The 21,278-nt window shown below is 44.1% G+C and overlaps 1 protein-coding gene across 1 annotated transcript in view; it reads right to left on the reverse strand.

Moving 5' to 3' along the window:
* Positions 1-3,783: 3,783 nt before the first annotated feature.
* Positions 3,784-21,278, reverse strand: part of LOC115459512 (E3 ubiquitin-protein ligase TRIM39-like) — a 44,576-nt gene continuing 27,081 nt past the window's right edge. The window contains exons 6-8 of the mRNA XM_030189329.1: positions 10,814-10,819; positions 9,975-10,004; positions 3,784-4,617 (exon numbers count right to left, since the gene is read on the reverse strand). Coding sequence (XP_030045189.1) covers positions 4,091-4,617; positions 9,975-10,004; positions 10,814-10,819 — 563 coding nt within the window. The 3' untranslated portion in view covers positions 3,784-4,090. The remainder of the gene's footprint in view (positions 4,618-9,974; positions 10,005-10,813; positions 10,820-21,278) is intronic.

The following is a 21,278-nucleotide window of genomic DNA, read 5'->3' on the forward strand; positions in this document are numbered from 1 at the left end:
TGTTATGTTACACTTGTTCTTTATGTAACCAATTGTTCTATCTACTCTTGATTGGCGATTGTCAGGATGTATTATTGTAAGCCACATTGAGTCTGCAAATAGGTGGGAAAATGTGGGATATAAATGCAATAAATAAATAATATAGAGTAAAATAACAGGTCTTGTGCTTCCTCTGATACTTTTGGCCCTTTCCAGCCTGCTGTTGGGATAAGGGGTCTAATGTTCCAATCACGCCTTGGAAAAGGTGAGTCTTTTGACTAGATGTAAAGTTTTGGTATGAGGAATTCTAAGATACAGAGGAAGTTTATTTGGCTTTAATTTTTATTTATTTATTGCATTTGTATCCCACATTTTCCCACCTTTTTGCGGGTTCAGTGTGGCGTACAATACGATATAAACGATGGAAATATAATTTGTTACAACTTGGTTATGGATTACATTGTGTAGATTTAAGCGAGACAGTCAAGTAACGTTAAGGAATATAACAATGGAACACAGACATTGAAACATTGGAAGGGGACAATGGGAGGCTTAAAGGGCAATATTAAGGCATGAAGACTTATGGTATACATATTTATCTGAGTGGAGGTATGAGTGATGTGAGATTACGGGGATAAGATTGTAGAATTGGATGTATGATGCATTAGTGAACAGTGAGTATGGACTTTATGTGTTTTGGCTCTTTCCATATATTCTTTCAAAAAGATGGGTCTTCAATAATTTGCGGAAGGAAGCTTGTTTGTGGATCGTTCTTAAGTTGTGCGGCAGTGTATTCCAAAACTGCATGCTTATGTGAGAGAAGGTTGACGCGTGTAGCGTCTTGTATTTCAGGCCCTTGCATTTGGGGAAGTGAAGGTCGAGGAAAGTTCGAGATGATCTTTTGGCATTCCTGGGTGGTAAGTCTATTAACTCAGACATGTAGGCTGGGGCTTCGCCGTGAATGATTTTGTGGACTAATGTGCATACTTTGAAAGTGACGCGTTCCTTGAGTGGTAGCCAGTGTAGTTTCTCTCTTAATGGCTTTGCACTTTCATATTTTGGTTTTCTGAAGATGAGTCTGGCTGCTGTATTCTGGGCCGTTTGAAGTTTCCTCAATATTTGCTCTTTGCTACAGGGGCGTATCTGGACTCCGGCGGTAGGGGGGGCCAGAGCCAGAGGGAGGGGGCACATTTTAGCCCCCCCCCCGCCGCCGAGTCCCCACCGCCGAGCCCCCACCGCCACCAATGACTCTCTCCACCCCCCTCCCGCCGCCAACCCTCCCCCACTGCCGTTGCTTACTTTTGCTGGCGGGGGACCCCAACCCCCGCCAGCCGAGGTCTGCTTCCACCTGCCGTAAAAACTTCTTCTTCAGCCGGCGGGGGACCCCAAACCCCCGCCAGCCGCCCCGCGGTGTTTAAAATTCATCTTCGGCCTCCGTGGCCGTGCTGCTGTGATAGGCGCTGTTGAAATCCACTTCGGAGTCTGACGTCGCAGCACGTACAACGTACAACGACGTCAGACTCCGAAGTGGATTTCAACAGCGCCTATAACAGCAGCACGGCCACGGAGGCCGAAGATGAATTTTAAACACCGCGGGGCGGCTGGCGGGGGTTTGGGGTCCCCCGCCGGCTGAAGAAGAAGTTTTTACGGCAGCGGCAGGTGGAAGCAGACCTCGGCTGGCGGGGGTTGGGGTCCCCCGCCAGCAAAAGTAAGTAACGGCAGCGGGGGAGGGTTGATGGCGGTAGGGGGGTCCAGGGCAAAATCTGCGGGGGCCCAGGCCCCTGAGGCCCCACGCAGATACGCCCCTGCTTTGCAACCTGCGTATAGTGAGTTGCAGTAGTCCAGATGGCTGAGGACGAGGGATTGCACTAGGCTGCGAAAGACGGATCTTGGGAAGAATGGTCTTATCCTTTTCAATTTCCACATGCAGTAGAACATCTTTTTAGTTACGTTGTTTGCATGAATTTCGAGTGTTAGGTGGCGGTCGATAGTGACTCCTAGGATTTTTAGCGTTTCTGAGATTGGAAGGTTAGTTCACACCTTTATCAGTAGTAGTTTTAGATGAGTTACATTCAGGTACACTAGATATTTCAGGGAAATATAGAAAAATGAAGCCAGATGTCTACTATCCCTTCCTCTCTCCTAGAAATCCTACGTACCTGTCCCAAGCTTTCTCTCTCACACACACTGTATCTGTGTGAAACACACTCTCTCTCACACTCACTGTGTCTCACATACACACTTGCACACACTCTCATTCTCACACTCTCTCTCTCTCTCACAGACACACTCGCACCCAGACTCACTCTCTGTCACACACACACACTTGCACATTCACTCTCTCTCTCTCTCTCACACGGTCACTCTCACATACATACACCCCCCCTGAAATAAATGAGGGACCCGTTTACTAATCAGGTGCGAAAGAGTGGAGGAGAACCAAGAAATCTCTTTAGCCGATGTTGAAATGAAGAAACTTTATTCAGCACCAATGTGTACAAGACCGGACACAGGGCCGTGTTTCGACGGATATACCGTCTATTTCACGTGGGGGTTTTCTTACCCTGACCTGTTGGTTGTTGCTCTGATGGACCCTTTTACTAAGGCACATTAAGCACTAAAGGGCCCTTTTACCACCGCTTTGCTGGCCGCCAGTCCAGGGCTTCCACAAGAGTTCAGGGGTACTGCCTGCCCCCACCACGTGCCATTTCCAGCGCTGGGCGCTTGCCTCGTGCTAATCGTTACTGCTGGGTTACTGAGTGGAGTGGAACGGGTAGATGTGAATTGCTTGTTTACTTTTTCCAAATATACAACGTCTAGGGGGCAGGCAATGAAGCTACTAAGTAATAAATTTTACCCTCCATTGCCCCAGCTACAAAAAAAGCTTAGATTGTGAGCCTTGTAGGGACAGAGAAAGTACCTGAATATAATGTGATGGACAATTTGTACCTGTAAAGTTTGCTGGTGCTCAGGGTTGTCATTAGGGGTCACTGCCCAGGACATCTGCTCCCCTTCCCCGGACTTCCTGGCCACTTGCGAACATGGAAAGTTTATCAGAAGTTTTCTTTTGAAATATAGGCTTGCAGGCCCCATGGAAGTGTCCTCCAAGAGTACAATGAATCCCTGACTAAAAGAGCTTAAAATTTATCTACCCGATATTCAGCTGGTGGTGGTAAACGGTATCTGAGCCGCTCTAAGCTTTGGGTTGTCCTGACCCCGGCATTGAATATCCAGAAGTTAATTGGGTGCTGACTGATATTCAGATCGGCACATGGTTAACTTCACCACATTAAGGGCCCCTTTTACTAAGGCAGCTAACAGATTTAGCATAAGATAAATGCTGACACACTTCTCAGCATTTACGGCTAGGTGACTTACCAGGGTAACAGGGAGCTGCAGAGGGAATTGAACCTGGCTCCTTAGGATCTCAACCCACTGGAATCAAACCTGGTTCCCCAGGCCCGCAACCTGCTGCACCAACCATTAGGCAGCTCCTCCCCCCAATTATTTCTAATATTTTTATTGTCATTGTAGTATTTATGAAGGATCATAAAGGACACTGAGATTTAACACAAATTACATAGAAGTACAATGAGTCCCTGCCCTGCTGAGCTTACTGTCTCACTTAATATACCTCATGGTTATTGATAGATCAGTAGATTTTTCTGTTATTCACTATTTATTCACAATATCTTATACCATCTGTTGCTTTCACTATGTCATTGAAACCCCTCTTTACATTTATAGGCTCTAAACCCATCTCTGTCACTCTTACTGTTAAACTGAAACCTCACCTCATATTCACAGGCTCTGATCTGTACAGTAAAGAAAGAAATCCTGAAAGTTTAATATTTCTGTAACAATGATTTCTTTGAACATGTTTAACACAAATCTGTAAAATCTTCCACCTCTCACAATCCTGCCACAGACGTGAGATTAAGGAAATATATCAGGAAAGAAGCTGGATTTTATGAAATCATAAGGAAGAGCAGCAGAGCTTCCCAGATTTATTTGTATTTTCTGATGACTGTATATAAGGCTTTGGTAACATAACTACAAATTGTCAAGCAGAGAGAGAGAGTCTGGGAATGTTAATCCTGAGTCCTGCTGTTTAATTCCAGGCTGGTACCTGGCGGATTCTCAGAGGAATTTCAGAATAAGTCCAGAAGAAAGGTCGGAGTTTACCTGTGAAGGAGTCAGTGAAGGTGAAGAGATGAGATTTATTATCTGGATCATAAAACGAGACCTTTCCTGCCTCATAGTCCAGCAGAATCCCCACTGCCCGGGGGATCTCACTTAGGGGGAGCTGGGTATTAGGGGAGGTGAGGGCCAACCATCTCTGTTTATTCCACAGCCTCACTGTCCAAAATCCTTCCCCAGGTGACAGTGTGATCCACCCCTTCCTCCTCACAGAGTCTTTACACACTCCTAATGCACAGAAGGTCTCCACCTCCACCTCCACCTCCCAGTAATGTCTCCCTGAGGTGAAGCCCTCACTCCCCAGCACACAGGTATCATCATCAAATCTCTGAGGAGTGTCCGGCACATTCTGTCCTGTGTTTCCCCATCTGACACTTTTCCCATCTTCAGACAGGACAAGATTAGGACCAGCAGTTTCAGGATCCAGAGTCACATTTACTGCAGGGAGGAGACACATTAATAAACATGAGCAAACACTTCTCATTAGCTTATCACACACCCACCGCTAACCCTCATTGGCTCCTCACACACCCAGCTCTAACCCTCATTGGCTCCTTACACACCCAGCTCTAACCTTCATTGGCTGCTCCTGCACATACCTCTAACCCTCATTTGCTGGACCTTCAGTCAATCACTTTTTCTATGATAGGAGCTCTGCTATTGGCTATTGTTATAAATTGTAATTAGTGTGTCATTTGTAGGGGCTGTTTTTTGGGACACCCTAACACTGTTGAAAATTAGTGGTTATAGAAAGAGTGGGAGGTTGACCACGGATACAAAAGACTGGAGAGATGAACACTTTTAATCAACCATTTATTAATAAAAACGACTCTTTATGGACAGGGAACATTGGATGCGTTGATGTTGTGAAATGCAGAATTATTCATGTACGTGTGGTAATGTGCAGTCTTTTGTTATGAAAGGTTGAGCCATTTTCAAACCAGGAAAAAATATCTTGCTGCTCTGTTGTAACAGGACTGGCCATAACATGTAAAGCTGTCATAGAGGTTGGTATACACTGCTTCATTTACATCTTTGGGGGATGGAAGGGGGTCAGTGATCACTGGAGGGAAAGGAGGTTTCATCCCTTTATTCCTGCAGAGGTCATCTGGTCATTTAGGGCACTTTTTAAAAGCTTATTCATTACCCTATGCTTGGAATAAACTTCCTGAGCCCTTACGCCAAGCCCCCTCCCTACCCATCTTCAAATCCTTGCTCAAAGCCCACCTCTTCAATGTTGTACTGTACATTTGTCCTTTAGATTGTAAGCTCCTTTGAGCAGGGACTGTCCTTCTATGTTAAATTGTACAGCGCTGCGTAACCCTAGTAGCGCTTTAGAAATGTCAAGCAGTAGTAGTAGTAATAAACAGGTCTAGATGAAAACGTCAAAATTATAGCCTTGGACATTTTTGTTTTGTTCCATTATAGCAGAAAATTGTCCATGTTTTAGGAACGCCCAAATCCCGCTCTTAATATGCCCCTAACATGCCCCCTTGTGATCTGAATGCACTTCTGATGGACTTCATACAAAAACATCTAAAAATTGGTTTTGAAAATACCAATTTGGATGTTTTTGTGAAAAAAACGTTTTGGACGCGTTTCTCTTTTGAAAATGTGCCCCATAGTGTGTTGCAAAAAATATATGTTTAGTTGCTGAATGAGTTACAGTCCTGTAGTAACTCTCTTAAATGTCACCATATTTTACAGTCCTTGCAGTTGGTAACACTTTAAGAAAAAAAGTGCTTGATTAACACTGCTGCATAACCAGAGGGCTACAGAAATGGTTCTGTACTATATGAAGACATTGCTTGAAAAGAACAACTTTATGGAACAGTTCAAGATCTACACGATAGTACACAAAATTATACACACAGACGCCCCAATCTACATGCTAAACCTTGTGGACCTGCCTCCCAGAAACGCTGTAAGATCATCCCGCAAATATCTCAATCTGCACTTCCCCAGCTGTAAAGGACTAAAATACAAGCTGACACACGCCACCACCTTCTCCTACTTGAGCACGCAGCTGTGGAATGCTCTACCTACAGACCTGAAAGCTATTGACGAAATAATTAACTTCCGCAAATCTCTGAAGACTCATCTCTTCCAAAAGGCCTACAAGGAAAATACATAGCCTACAAAACTACTTCAACAATCCACACAGTTACCACAGCTCACCTCTAACTTACCTAACACTTTCCGTCTATCCTCCCTTACCTAATCTTTAAACAGTAACAACTGTACTTGTTATCATGAAATGACTAGGCCTATCTTCTCTTACCAACATTCAAACTATAAGAATTGTACCTGTTATCACGAAATGATTATGTCATAACCACACTCTGTAAGCCACTTTGAGCCTGCAAATAGGTGGGAAAAGGTGGGATACAAATGCAATAAATAAATAAAATAAATAATAAAGTGCTGTACTGGACTGGTTTTGTCAACATTAAATCACCAACATTATGAAAAGTGTTTGAAGCTGCAGATCTGGGACAGAGAGATTTGCTCCTCCTGCACAGATGGAGACGATGAGGATGTCAAATACTACTACTACTACTACTACTACTACTTAACATTTCTAGAGCGCTACTAGGGTTACGCAGCGCTGTACAAATTAACAATAAGGACGGTCCCTGCTCGGAAGAGCTTACAATCTAAAGGACGAAATGTCAAGTTGGGGTAGATAAGTTTTCTGAGAAGAGGTGTGTCGACCTCTGGAGAGTGACAGCCTTTTAGAATGATAGTAGATGATGAAGATGGCAAATCTGGGGGGGTGACAACTTCTGCTTGATCTAGCTCAGGTGCCTGGATCTTGTGCCTCATTGACTGAAAAAACTGTGTCAGCCTTGTCTGCTTGGCTTTCCTTCTCAAGTCCTTAAGTGTTTCACTGTAAGGGGCAAACGCAGAGCTGCGCTCCAGCATAGGATCAGATTCCTCCATGTCACTGAACACTTTTTCCAGTGTCGACGCCCACTCTGCTATTCTTGCAGACATGAGAGGCACAATTTTTGGAGACTCAGCCATCTCTTCTTCCTTATCACTGCCCCTGAGGCTTTCTTGCCCCATCTGGTCCAGGTCTTCATTGCTGGGCTCTAGTGCAGTCTCTGCCAAAATTTCAACATCTTCTTGTGTCATGTCCTCAAGCCCTTCTCCAGGGACATTTCATGTAAATTGCATGATGTTTTCCATATTTCTACTCATGTGTTCTGCTACACCTTCAAATCCCTCATAGTTCATTAAGCAGTCCGGCCAAGTTTTTTTCCAACAATTATTTATAGAAGGCTGTGTGACGCCATCCCAGGCTATTGCAAAGTAGTCGATTGCATTGCGTATTGTTAATGTCTTCCAGTAGTCCAGCATGATGGCTTTCTGGTCAGCATCTAGAGCTTCACAGGCCTTGCTGTAAAGTTCCCACATGTAGTGGCCCTTGAAAGCCTTTATTATTCCCTGATTGAGGGGTTGGGTGATGGATGTGTTTGGGGGAATGAACAGAACCTCAACGTTGGGCTGTGCATTTTCCAGGTCTGCACGACAGTGAACTGGCGCATTATCCAAAATCAGCAGGACCTTAAAGGCAAGGTTCTTACGGTGGAGATACCGTTCAACTTCTGGAACAAAACAGTTGTTGAACCAATCCCAGAATAATCTGTATGTCATCCAAGCTTTGCGGTTCCATCTCCATGGACTGGCATGTAATTCAGGTTCTTTCCTTTGTGCATGAGGATTTGGGGCTCTATACACCATAAGAGGCTTGAATTTGAAATTAACCTTGGCATTGGTGCACAACAACAGGGTAACATTATCTTTAAATGCCTTAAAACCAGGGGCTTTGGCTACCATTTTCGTTATTTATGTCCATTTGCCAGCCTGTTTGTAAAACAATTCAGTCTGATCAATATTGAAGACCTGCTCTGGCACATAACCCCTTGTTTCTATCACACTTAGCAGGGATGTTTCAAATTCTTCTGCAACTTCATTGTCAGCTGAACCTGCCTTGCCACAAAGACTTATATTTTTCAGCCAGAACTACGAGAAAAGGTAGTTTTCCTGACCCTGTGTGACGTGTTTATAAATCTGTTTGGCTTTCATTCTCACAGCAATGTTGTCCACAGTGATTTAGGTTTTAATCCACCATTTACATAGTAACATAGTAACATAGTAGATGACGGCAGAAAAAGACCTGCACGGTCCATCCAGTCTGCCGAACAAGATAACTCATATGTGCTATTTTTTGTGTATACCCTACTTTGATTTGTACCTGTGCTCTTCAGGGCACAGACCGTATAAGTCTGCCCAGCACTATCCCCACCTCCCAACCACCAGCCCCGCCTCCCAACCACCAGCTCTGGCACAGACCGTATAAGTCTGCCCAGTACTATCCTCGCCTCCCAACCACCAGCCCCGCCTCCCAACCACCGACTCTATTATCTACAAATTTAATTGCCTTTCCGTCTTTTCTACTGACTCATCATGAAGCACAGATGTAGTTTTGGAACTTTCTGGTTCTGCTTCACGAACAGACCACCGAATCTCTTCCTTTTTTTGCAGGATGGATGATTGTTGATTTATTAAACTTTAACTCATGGCCAATGAGAGAAACAGACATGCCGGAATGAAGCTTATCTAAGACACCTATTTTGTCACTAAGACACATCACATGTTTCTTTCTCTTACAATTGGTACCTGTAGCTTGTAACTCACCCCCTGGATGCTTGGTGGCCGCTTCCAGAAGCAAATTATACTGTATCATTCAGATGGAAACAGTTCTTGTCTTAATTTGGTCATCAGATTAAGGGCCCTGTTTACTAAGGTACATTAGCATTTTTAACACGCCCACAATTAGCATGTGCACTAACCGTGTAGGCGCCTATAGGGATATTGTAGGTGCGTACACGGTTAACACACGTACATAGTTAACATGTGTTAAAAACACTAATGCGCCTACCCTCTTGGCCGCTCTAGAACACTTGGAGGGGCATTTTCGAAAGAAACGTCCATGTTGGAATTTGGATGTTTTTGTAAAATGTCCAAATTCAGATGCAGGGAAAAGGTCTTTTTCTAAAAAAGATGGACGTCCATCTTTGGTTTTGAAATACCATGGACGTCCTTCGATTTGGACGTCTTTGATTTTCGGCGATTTTCGAACGCAAAGAAATCCAAGTCTAAAACGTCCAAAGTCAAGTCATTTGGACATGGGAGAAGCCAGCATTTGTAGTACACTGGTCCCCCTGACATGCCAGGACAGCAATTGGGCACCCTAGGGGACACTGCAGTGGACTTCATAAAATGCTCCCAGGTAAACAGCTCCCTTACCTTGTGTGTTGAGCCCCCCAAAACCCACTACTCCCAACTGTACACCACTACCATAGCCATTACGGGCTGTGAGAAGGACGTTCAAGTGCCGATTGATGTCACTTTTTGGACGTGCATCTCTTTCGAAAATGAGCCTGTTGGTTACTGTTTCCAGAAGCAAACTGTACTGTATCATTTGGTGCAAATTTCTGGGACTGTCACAGACTGCTGAGTGGGAGTCATTCACTCCCTTGTGCAAGTTTCGGAGATGACCTGAGAAAACGGGAGTCTCCCAATGAATGTGGAAAACTTGCCAGGTCTGAACCAGAGGGATCACTCCATGACCCTGCTCAGGGGAAACACACATTGTCTTCTCCATCACGGGGTGAAAAGGATCCCTAACACTGGCTGTAGGTGTCTGTATAGCGAGATCAGAGTCAAAGGACACATTAGTGGATTTGATGGTTTGGTTTAATTAGTTATATATCAGATTCAGTTACCTGTATATCTGCCAAATTCCACCCACCAATCTGCATTAAAATAAAGATGAACACTGATCAGATCTCAGAGACGAGAAATAAGTCTAAAATAAAAAACATATTTGGGGTGGACAGTGATTAAAAATTTTAATTGTGATTAATCACGTGATTAAAAATTATAATCATACAATTAAGTGCTCTTAATCACAGCATGCATTTTGGGCATTAAAGAATAAGGTTTCAAACAGCTTTCACCACAACCCGCATTTACTTGGACAGCAGGGCTCAGGTTCAAAGTTGCCTCAAACTCCTTGTCTCCCCTGCACAGTGATCGCGCTCAGCAGATACGAGTCACGCAATGCAGGAAGTTGGGGAAGTCTAGCGGTTTCAACTCTCTAGAGACCTTCCCCAACTTTCTGCACTATGCAGGGGGAGAGAAGGAGTTTGAGACAGCTCAGAGGAAGGAGAAAATGTGTTAATTGCCCACCCCTAAAACATATGTTTCTAAATGAATAAAACTTACCAAATACTGCAGGATGTGATTTTATTTTGTAAAAAAACCCCCAAAAAACAATAAACAGAGAGAGAAATGTTAGAGATTTTGAAATATCAAAATGTCCTTCAATGATCTCATAAGTACATTCATACATAAGCTTTGCCATCCAGGGAAAGACTGAAGGTCCATCAAGCCCAGTATCCTGTTTCCAACAGTGGTGAATCCAGATCACAAGTACCTGGCAAGATCCCAAAAGAGTAAAACAGATTTTCTGCCGCTTATCCCAGGAATAAGCTTATGACAAAGCAAACACATGACTTCCAGGGTGCAATGCAGCAAAATAAAATAAGCTTTGCCTTATCACCCATTCCTTCTTCAGCTTATACTCAAATAGGAGTGACAATAGGGAACGCAAGGTCATTGTTGCTTTGGGCAGAACTGATGGTACAACTGTTATAAAGTAAGAACGTGAGATTATCCAGCCCATATTCAGCCCATGGCAGTCTGCATGTTTTATGCTTAAATCATTTTTTATTAATTTTAATGCAAAATCCACAAAAACATATAAATCCAGTCATATAAACAACAACCATATTCCCATCCCAAACCATTCCCTTTTTCACTCCCCCCTTTAAGCAACCATAATAATGAGAAGAAGACTGCATAATTAGTGTGATATTAACTGGATAATATGCTAGTTTTTAGTGTTTTTTATATGAGCTATGTGCTATTTTCAGTGCTTTTTTTATAAGAAAAAAGGAACCGGTACACATTATGGGTGGGGGTCACCATCTATGGCTCCGCCCCTATAGTAGCCACACCCTCAGTAGCCACACCCCTTATACCAGCTGTGGCGCATAGAAGCAGTATCATTGAAAACACTATACCAATATAGGAGAAAAAAATAACTTGTGATTTTTTGTCATTATAAATAATTTCTATAAGCTGTTACAGCTCCAGTATACCCAGTGCAAAATAAGACAGCAGATGTAAATTCTCAAATTGGACATCTTCCAAACACTAAAATGAAAATAAAATGATTTTTTTCTACCTTTGTTGTCTGGTGACTTTGTTTTTCTGATCATGCTGGCCCAGTATCCGATTCTGCTGCTATCTGTCCTCTTAACTCCGTTTCCAGGGCTTCCTTTCCATTTATTTCTTTACTTCCCGCCTTTCTTCTTCATTTCTTGCTCTACATCCATAGATAAAAGCTGGGCCCTCTGCAGACTTGAATGGAGGAGGTGTGGAGGGGCATAATCGAACGTTAGGAGTTACGGATCAAGAAAGGGATCTGGGTGTCGTCGTCGATGATACGCTGAAACCTTCTGCTCAGTGTGCTGCTGCGGCTAGGAAAGCGAATAGAATGTTGGGTGTTATTAGGAAGGGTATGGAGTCCAGGTGTGCGGATGTTATAATGCCGTTGTATCGCTCCATGGTGCGACCGCACCTGGAGTATTGTGTTCAGTACTGGTCTCCGTATCTCAAAAAAGATATAGTAGAATTGGAAAAGGTACAGCGAAGGGCGACGAAAATGATAGTGGGGATGGGACGACTTTCCTATGAAGAGAGGCTGAGAAGGCAAGGGCTTTTCAGCTTGGAGAAGAGACGGCTGAGGGGAGATATGATAGAAGTGTATAAAATAATGAGTGGAATGGATCGGGTGGATGTGAAGCGACTGTTCACGCTATCCAAAAATACTAGGACTAGAGGGCATGAGTTGAAGCTACAGTGTGGTAAATTTAAAACGAATCGGAGAAAATTTTTCTTCACCCAACGTGTAATTAGACTCTGGAATTCGTTGCCGGAGAACGTGGTACGGGCGGTTAGCTTGACGGAGTTTAAAAAGGGGTTAGATAGATTCCTAAAGGACAAGTCCATAGACCGCTATTAAATGGACTTGGAAAAATTCCGCATTTTTAGGTATAACTTGTCTGGAATGTTTTTACGTTTAGGGAGTGTGCCAGGTGCCCTTGACCTGGATTGGCCACTGTCGGTGACAGGATGCTGGGCTAGATGGACCTTTGGTCTTTCCCAGTATGGCACTACTTATGTACTTATGTACTTATGAAAACATCTATCTCCATGGGCGTTTATCTCCGAGAACGGGTCCGTGAAGGGGCGGACCGAACCGTATTTTCGCAAAAAAAATAGATGTCCATGTTTTATTCGACAATGTGTGAGCTGGGCGTTTTTGTTTTTCAGCGATAATGGAAAATGAAAGCGCCCAGCTCAAAAACGAATAAATCCAAGGCATTTGTTCGTGGGAGGGCCAGGATTTGTAGTGCACTGGTCCCCCTCACATGCCAGGACACCAACCGGGCACCCTAGGGGGCACTTTTACAAAAAAAAAAAAAAAAGGTAAAAGAGCTCCCAGGTGCTTAGCACCCTTCCCTTGTGTGTTGAGCCCCCCAAATCCCCCTCAAAACCCACTGCCCACAAGTCTACACCATTACTATAGCCCTAAGGGGTGAAGGGGGGCACCTACATGTGGGTACAGTGGGTTTGGGGGGGGGTTGGACGACTAAGCATTAAGCAGCACAATTGTAACAGGTAGGGGGGGGGATGGGCCTGGGTCCACCTGCCTGAAGTCCACTGCACCCCCTAACAACTGCTCCAGGGACCTGCATACTGCTGCCAGGGAGGTGGGTATGACATTTGAGGGTGAAAATAAAAAGTTGTGAAATATCATTTTTTGTGGTGGGAGGGGGTTAGTGACCACTGGGGGAGTCAAGGGAGGTCATCCCCGATTCCCTCTGGGGGTAATCTGGTCATTTAGGGCACTTTTTGGGGCCTTATTCGTGGAAAAAAACAGGGTCCAGGAAAAGTGCCCTAAATTCTAGCTACAAACGCATACTTTTTTTCCATTATTGCTGAAATGCTCCCATCTTTGTTCGGCAGATAACCACGCCCCAGGTCCGCCTTCGCCACACCTCTGACACGCCCCCATCAACTTTGTCCGCATCCGCGACGGAGTGCAGTTGAAAACGTCCAAAATCGGCTTTGGCTTATACCGATTTATTCGTTTTTGTGAGATAAACGTCTATCTCCCGATTTGGGTCGCAATATAGGCGTTTTCCTGTCTTCTCCATCCATGTCCAGCATTTCTCCTGCCCTTCCCTCCCTTCCCATCCATGTCCATATTCTCCTCTGCCCTCCCCTACCATCTATGTCCAGCGACTCTCCTTTGCCCCTATCCTCCCCGCCCAACCATGTTCAGCGATTCTCCTCTCTCCCCTGCCTTCCATGTCCAGCTATTCTCCTTTGCCCCTATCCACCCCTCCATGTCCAGTAACTCACCCCAGCCTCCACCTACCCCCTTTTAAGCCCCCCCTCAAGTTCCAGCAGCCCAGCCCCACCTGCCTGCCCTTAGCTCCCCGACAGCCCTGCTTTCCATTCTGCCCACCCCACAACACGTTTAAATCTTTTTTTTTTTTACCTGAAGCCGCAGCGCCGGCGTTAGTGAAAGGACCAGGCTCGCCTCCTCCTGCCTTCCCATCGTTCCCTCTCAGTGTCCCGCCTTCCTCTGATGTAGTTTCCTGTTTCCACGAGGGCGGGACACTGAGAGGGAATGATGGGAAGGCAGGAGGATGTGAGCCTGGTCCTTTCACCAACGCTGGCGCTGTGACTTCAGGTTAAAAAAAAAAAAGGATTTAAAAGGTCGCGGGTGGCAGGAAAGGAAAGCAGGGCTGGGGAGCTAAGGGTGGGCAGGTGAGCTGGCCCTAGGAAAAAAGGGGCCGGTACAAAAAAAAGCACTGACTATTTTTTTAATTAGTTGCCCAATTTGCGCCATTATGTGACATCAGCCTTATGCATTATTTATTATGTGACAGGTGCTGCTCTTTTCCCATTTGTCCATTGTTTTTCTAAATAGCAGTGTTCACACATGTTCCTTTGAAGTTTTAGTGTTGGAGCAAGAGTATATTCTCCTTTGTGAGTGTGCAAATAGCTGGTAAAATTGGGACTTTTACTTCAGCACTTGGTGTAATTTTTGATTGTTTAAAATTCCATTTATTTTCTAATTCCTCTTTTTGCATTGTTTTACATCCCATTTATTTTTCATTTTGTTTTTCATTCCTCTTTTTATGTAGTTCACATAATAGTCTGTTTAGCTTTTATAAGCTGTTGGCTTTGTTCATATTACTAATGATGTTGCTCAGGTGGTGCATTTGCTATAGAATATAGTGAATTTCCTAGAAGCCAATAAGTTGCACGATCCGAGACAACATGGTTTTACCAAAGGTAAATCGTGCCAAACGAATCTAATTGAATTCTTTGACTGGGTGACCGGAGAATTGAATCATGGACGTGCTATAGATGTAATCTACTTAGATTTTAGCAAAGCTTTTGACACGGTTCCCCACAGGAGGCTCTTAAATAAACTTGATGGGCTGAAGATAGGTCCCGAAGTGGTGAACTGGATTAGGAACTGGTTGACGGACAGACGACAGAGGGTGGTGGTGAATGGAGTTCGCTCGGAGGAGGGAAGGGTGAGTAGTGGAGTGCCTCAGGGATCGGTGCTGGGGCCGATTCTGTTCAATATATTTGTGAGTGACATTGCCGTAGGGTTAGAAGGTAAAGTTTGCCTATTTGCGGATGATACTAAGATCTGTAACAGAGTGGACACCCGGGAGGGAGTGGAAAACATGAAAAAGGATCTGAGGAAGCTAGAAGAATGGTCTAAGGTTTGGCAATTAAAATTCAATGCGAAGAAATGCAAAGCGATGCACTTAGGGAGTAGAAACCCAAGACAGACTTATGTGTTAGGCAGTGAGAGTCTGATAGGTACTGAGGGGGAGAGGGATCTTGGGGTGATAGTATCCGAGGATCTGAAGGCGACGAAACAGTGTGACAAGGCGGTGGCTGTAACGAGAAGGTTGCTAGGCTGTATAGAGAGAGGTGTGATCAGCAGAAGAAAGGAAGTGTTGATGCCCCTGTACAAGTCGTTGGTCAGGCCCCACCTGGAGTATTGTGTTCAGTTTTGGAGGCCGTACCTTGCGAAGGATGTTAAAAAAATGGAAGCGGTGCAAAGAAAAGCTACGAGAATGGTACGGGATTTGCGTTCCAAGACGTATGAGGAGAGACTTGCTGACCTGAACATGTATACCCTGGAGGAAAGGAGGAACAGGGGTGATATGATACAGACATTCAAATATTTGAAAGGTATTAATCCGCAAACAAATCTTTTCCGGAGATGGGAAGGTGGTAGAACGAGAGGACATGAAATGAGATTGAAGGGGGGCAGACTCAAAAAAGATGTCAGGAAGTATTTTTTCACAGAGAGAGTGGTGGATGCTTGGAATGCCCTCCCGCGGGAGGTGGTGGAGATGAAAACGGTAACGGAATTCAAACATGCGTGGGATATGCATAAAGGAATCCTGTGCAGAAGGAATGGATCCTCAGGAGCTTAGCCAAAACTGGGTGGTGGAGCAGGTGGGGGAAGAGAGGTTGGTGGTTGGGAGGCGAGGATAGTGGAGGGCAGACTTATACGGTCTGTGCCAGAGCCGGTGATGGGAGGCGGGACTAGTGGTTGGGAGGCGGGAACTACTGCTGGGCAGACTTGTACGGTCTGTGCCCTGAATAAGGCAGGTACAAATCAAGGTAAGGTATACACATATGTTTGTCTTGTTGGGCAGACTGGATGGACCGTGCAGGTCTTTTTCTGCCGTCATCTACTATGTTACTATGTATTTATTTATACACAGTTTATACTTATTCATCGTTTGTACTCAGTGAACAAATTGGTGGGCAAGACACCAGCTTGTTGTTTTATTGAAGTTGTTATATACACTGAGCATATTTTTCCTATTTGTTAGCTTATTAGCACTATGAAGTGACATCAGTGTTATGCATTATCCATGCTGTTCATCTTTTTACAGCAGCAGTGCCTTACAGTTGATTTTTCTAATTCAGGTGTTGGCAGGAGAGTATGTCAGGGGAGCACGAGTTGCTGGTAATGCTGATATTTGGGGTTTACCATGGTGATCCCTACTATACCCTTGTGAAGAAGTCTGTTTTAAGCCTGAAAAAAGTATTAGCTATTTTCCTTTTTTAATTATGTCCTGGAGTGTATTTCTCCCATTTTGCCAGCAGGTGGTGTTTCTTTGCTGTAGAGCTGTTATAGGGAAATGAATGTTCTTTTTCTTTAACACAAGCAGGAAGCAAGCAGCAGTATACTTTTAACATTTGTTGACTGGGCTCTGATTGGCCTCGAGTTTGAAATTACCCAGAAGTTGTTGCTGGCTGTTGCTTCAGTCTTAGCCCAGGAGAAAAGAGAGACAGGTCCCTTTGCTGAGGTTCAGTGAATTATATGTCCTAGGCACTATACAAATGTTTAGTTAGTGTTATAATTGATCCATATTTCAGTTACCTGTTATTGTTTGCTATTTGCACTATTTTGTTCCACTGTTCAATATTTTAAAGAGAATAAACATAATTGTTTGTTCGTCCTGTTTGTCTAGACTAATAAAAAAAAAAAATCCTAGTGGTTTGTGTGTTGGGTCTGTGAGTGCTTTCTGAGAACTGTGGGACCACTGGGAGTGTGGCCCCAAGTAACCTAGAAATCACTAGGGATACTTTGAGAGTGGGAGACTCACCCAGAGGCGGTTGTGACCCAGTCGGTGGGAGGAGGGTGCTAGTGTAGAGCACAAGCGGCAGGTACAGGCGGACCTGAGCTGTGGTGGGAATAGACCCTCTAAATGGCTGCAGGGTAACCCCAGGCGGGTGGCTAAGCATTTCATGACAACCCTTAGTCTTTGATTTTGGTTATATGTTACTTTAGTGCATCAGTATGATTCTGGGCATAGTGGCTTAGATTTATGCTTTATTTGTAATTTCTAATTCCATCTGATGTACTATTTGTCTTATTTGAAGCACCATTTTCGTATAGATGTGGCAAATCTTGTGATTTCAGTTATACCCTGCTATGCACTATTGGGCCCTTTCACTAAACTGCGTAAGCGTCTGTGCGCACCCAACGCAAGCCAAAATGGAGTTATCGCCCAGTTATCGCATGAGACTTTACCACTAGGTCAATGGCTGGCGTGACAATTTTCATTTTGCACATCTATTTTCGGTAAAAAGTTTTAAAAGGCATTTTTATAGATGTGCTGAAAATGATTCTGCATGCGCCCAAAACACGCGTCTACACTACCGCAGGCCATTATTTTAGTGCCTTTGTAAAAGGACCCCATTATTTGTTTGGTTTGATGGTTTGTTAGCAACATTTCATTTTACATATTTGACGCTTTTTTTGTCCATCCGCCTTAGTGTTTCACATTTTTTTATATTATGGTTCCGCTGTTTGTCTCTTTCACAATCTGTTTTATGTATAAATTCACAGACAAACAGAGCTAGTGTAAGTGTTTCATCCAACAGGCATGTTGTATCGCCATTTGATGTCTTTTTTCCATTTGAAGCTAGCTTAAACTATACATCCTTTAATAGATTACATGTACAGTTCTCCATAAATGTTTCTTTGCATTTAATTATTGGTGGGAGAGTAGGTGTTGTTTATGACATCTTCTAGTTCGTACCTTGATTTTGGTTGTACTATAAATTTTTACCATTCTTACCATTTGCAAGTGGTGTTTGATTTGGTTGTTTATTTTTATTTATTTAGTTTTACATTTATATCCCAAATTTTCCCACTGATTGCAGGCTCAAAGTGGCTTACATAAATCTGTAGTAAGGCTACAGTGCAAGAAAAAAAAAAAAACAGTTATACAAATTGATAATAAGATAGGAAATAACAATTAAACAGCAATAGGCAAGAGACAATAACAGGTAATTAGTGGGCTGAGAACCAGAGAACTCCAGCATTCAGTTCCCACTTCTGCCACCAATACTCCTTGTATCCTTGGGCAAATCTCACTACCCCATGTAACTGATTGAAATTTGAACTTGTTGGGGCAGAGCACATACATTAATACACACCACTGCTTACATCCAGCAGCACTATAAAAATAGTGTCAAACAGTTCTTGCCTTAAGGGCTGTATGGCATACTCCTGTCCAATCAATAAGAAGTTTCCAACATGAGACTTGAAATCAAAAAATAAGAGTTCAAATTTTTGTAAAAAAAAAAAAAAAAAGTTTTATTTTTTTAACCTTTCACAATACAGTTTAAAAAGTCTAAACATAAAAAAAGTTAATATATACAAAGTTTTCACTGCCTTAACATGGAGGAGTGGCCTAGTGGTTAGGGTGGTGGACTTTGGTCCTGAGGAACTGAGTTTGATTTACACTTCAGGCACAGGCAGCTCCTTGTGACTCTGGGCAAGTCACTTAACCCTCCATTGCCCCATGTAAGCCGCATTGAGCCTGCCATGAGTGGGAAAGCGCGGGGTGCAAATGTAACAAAAATAAAATAGATACTATTGGAGATTCTACATGGAATGTTGCTAGTGGAATAGCAACATTCCATGTAGAATCTCCAATAGTAGCAACATTCCATGTAGAATCTCCAATAGTATCTATTTTATTTTTGTTACATTTGTACCCCGCGCTTTCCCACTCATGGCAGGCTCAATGCGGCTTACATGGGGCAATGGAGGGTTAAGTGACTTGCCCAGAGTCACAAGGAGCTGCCTGTGCCTGAAGTGTAAATCAAACTCAGTTCCTCAGGACCAAAGTCCACCACCCTAACCACTAGGCCACTCCTCCACTGTTGCTACTATTTGAGATTCTACATGGAATGTTGCTACTATTGGAGATTCTACATGGAATGTTGCTATTCCACGTGCAGGACGTCAGACTCACAGAAGCAGAAGCCTGCGCGGCCACATTGGTGATCTGCAAGGGCCGACTTCTAGTGGAATAGCAACATTCCATGTAGAATCTCCAATAGTAGCAACATTCCATGTAGAATCTCCAATAGTATCTATTTTATTTTTGTTACATTTGTACCCCGCGCTTTCCCACTCATGGCAGGCTCAATGCGGCTTACATGGGGCAATGGAGGGTTAAGTGACTTGCCCAGAGTCACAAGGAGCTGCCTGTGCCTGAAGTGTAAATCAAACTCAGTTCCTCAGGACCAAAGTCCACCACCCTAACCACTAGGCCACTCCTCCACTGTTGCTACTATTTGAGATTCTACATGGAATGTTGCTACTATTGGAGATTCTACATGGAATGTTGCTATTCCACGTGCAGGACGTCAGACTCACAGAAGCAGAAGCCTGCGCGGCCACATTGGTGATCTGCAAGGGCCGACTTCTAGTGGAATAGCAACATTCCATGTAGAATCTCCAATAGTATCTATTTTATTTTTGTTACATTTGCACCCCGCGCTTTCCCACTCATGGCAGGCTCAATGCGGCTTACATGGGGCAATGGAGGGTTAAGTGACTTGCCCAGAGTCACAAGGAGCTGCCTGTGCCTGAAGTGGGAATTGAACTCAGTTCCTCATGGCCGCGCAGGCTTCTGCTTCTGTGAGTCTGACATCCTGCACATACGTGCAGGACATCAGACTCACAGAAAGAAGCCTGCGCAGCCTTCTACATGGAATGTTGCTAGTGGAATAGCAACATTCCATGTAGAATCTCCAATAGTAGCAACATTCCATGTAGAATCTCCAATAGTATCTATTTTATTTTTGTTACATTTGTACCCCGCGCTTTCCCACTCATGGCAGGCTCAATGCGGCTTACATGGGGCAATGGAGGGTTAAGTGACTTGCCCAGAGTCACAAGGAGCTGCCTGTGCCTGAAGTGTAAATCAAACTCAGTTCCTCAGGACCAAAGTCCACCACCCTAACCACTAGGCCACTCCTCCACTGTTGCTACTATTTGAGATTCTACATGGAATGTTGCTACTATTGGAGATTCTACATGGAATGTTGCTATTCCACGTGCAGGACGTCAGACTCACAGAAGCAGAAGCCTGCGCGGCCACATTGGTGATCTGCAAGGGCCGACTTCTAGTGGAATAGCAACATTCCATGTAGAATCTCAAATAGTAGCAACAGTGGAGGAGTGGCCTAGTGGTTAGGGTGGTGGACTTTGGTCCTAGGGAACTGAGGAACTGACTCAAATTCCCACTTCAGGCACAGGCAGCTCCTTGTGACTCTGGGCAAGTCACTTAACCCTCCATTGCCCCATGTAAGCCGCATTGAGCCTGCCATGAGTGGGAAAGTGCGGGGTACAAATGTAACAAAAATAAAATAAAAATAACATGGTACTTAAAAAGAACTGCTCGGACATTGAATTAGCATAGTCCAGTGCAGGTTGTGGTTCCAGATGATCCTTTCATATTTCATACATAGAACAGTTGTAGCACAATATACTCTCACCAAGACCACTCACATCAACAGAACAGCTGCAAAGTTTTCTGTAGTTCTGACATACAAATCTTTCCCACTGATTGCATGCTTCTTTTTCACCAACTGATCGTATACAGGAACTGCAAGCTTTGGAAACACCAACTGGTAAAATAGAGTCATCGGGAGCGGGCGGGCCCCTCAGTAACCTTCCGTCGCGGCCGATGCGAGTCTGTCCGTGCAAGAGTCCATGTCCGCTGCTGCCACCAGCCGCCACCACCACAGCGCCTGGCGTTCTCATGCCCGCTCCATATGCAATCCATCTCTACCTGTTTTCAAATCTATGCTGAAAACCCACCTTTTCACTGCTGCTTTTTAGCTCCTAGCCACTACTCAATTGCCCTCCCCTTGTCCCTTCCTCCCTTCTCACCCATTACTTCCCTCACCCGTAACTGTCTTGTCTGTCTGTATTATTTAGATTGTAAGCTCTTTTGAGCAGGGACTGTCTCTTTGTATTAGGTGTTCAGCGCTGCGTGCGTCTGGTAGCGCTATACAAATGCTAATAATAATAATAA

Source organism: Microcaecilia unicolor, unplaced genomic scaffold (assembly GCF_901765095.1).
Source record: "Microcaecilia unicolor unplaced genomic scaffold, aMicUni1.1, whole genome shotgun sequence".
NCBI lineage: Eukaryota > Metazoa > Chordata > Amphibia > Gymnophiona > Siphonopidae > Microcaecilia > Microcaecilia unicolor.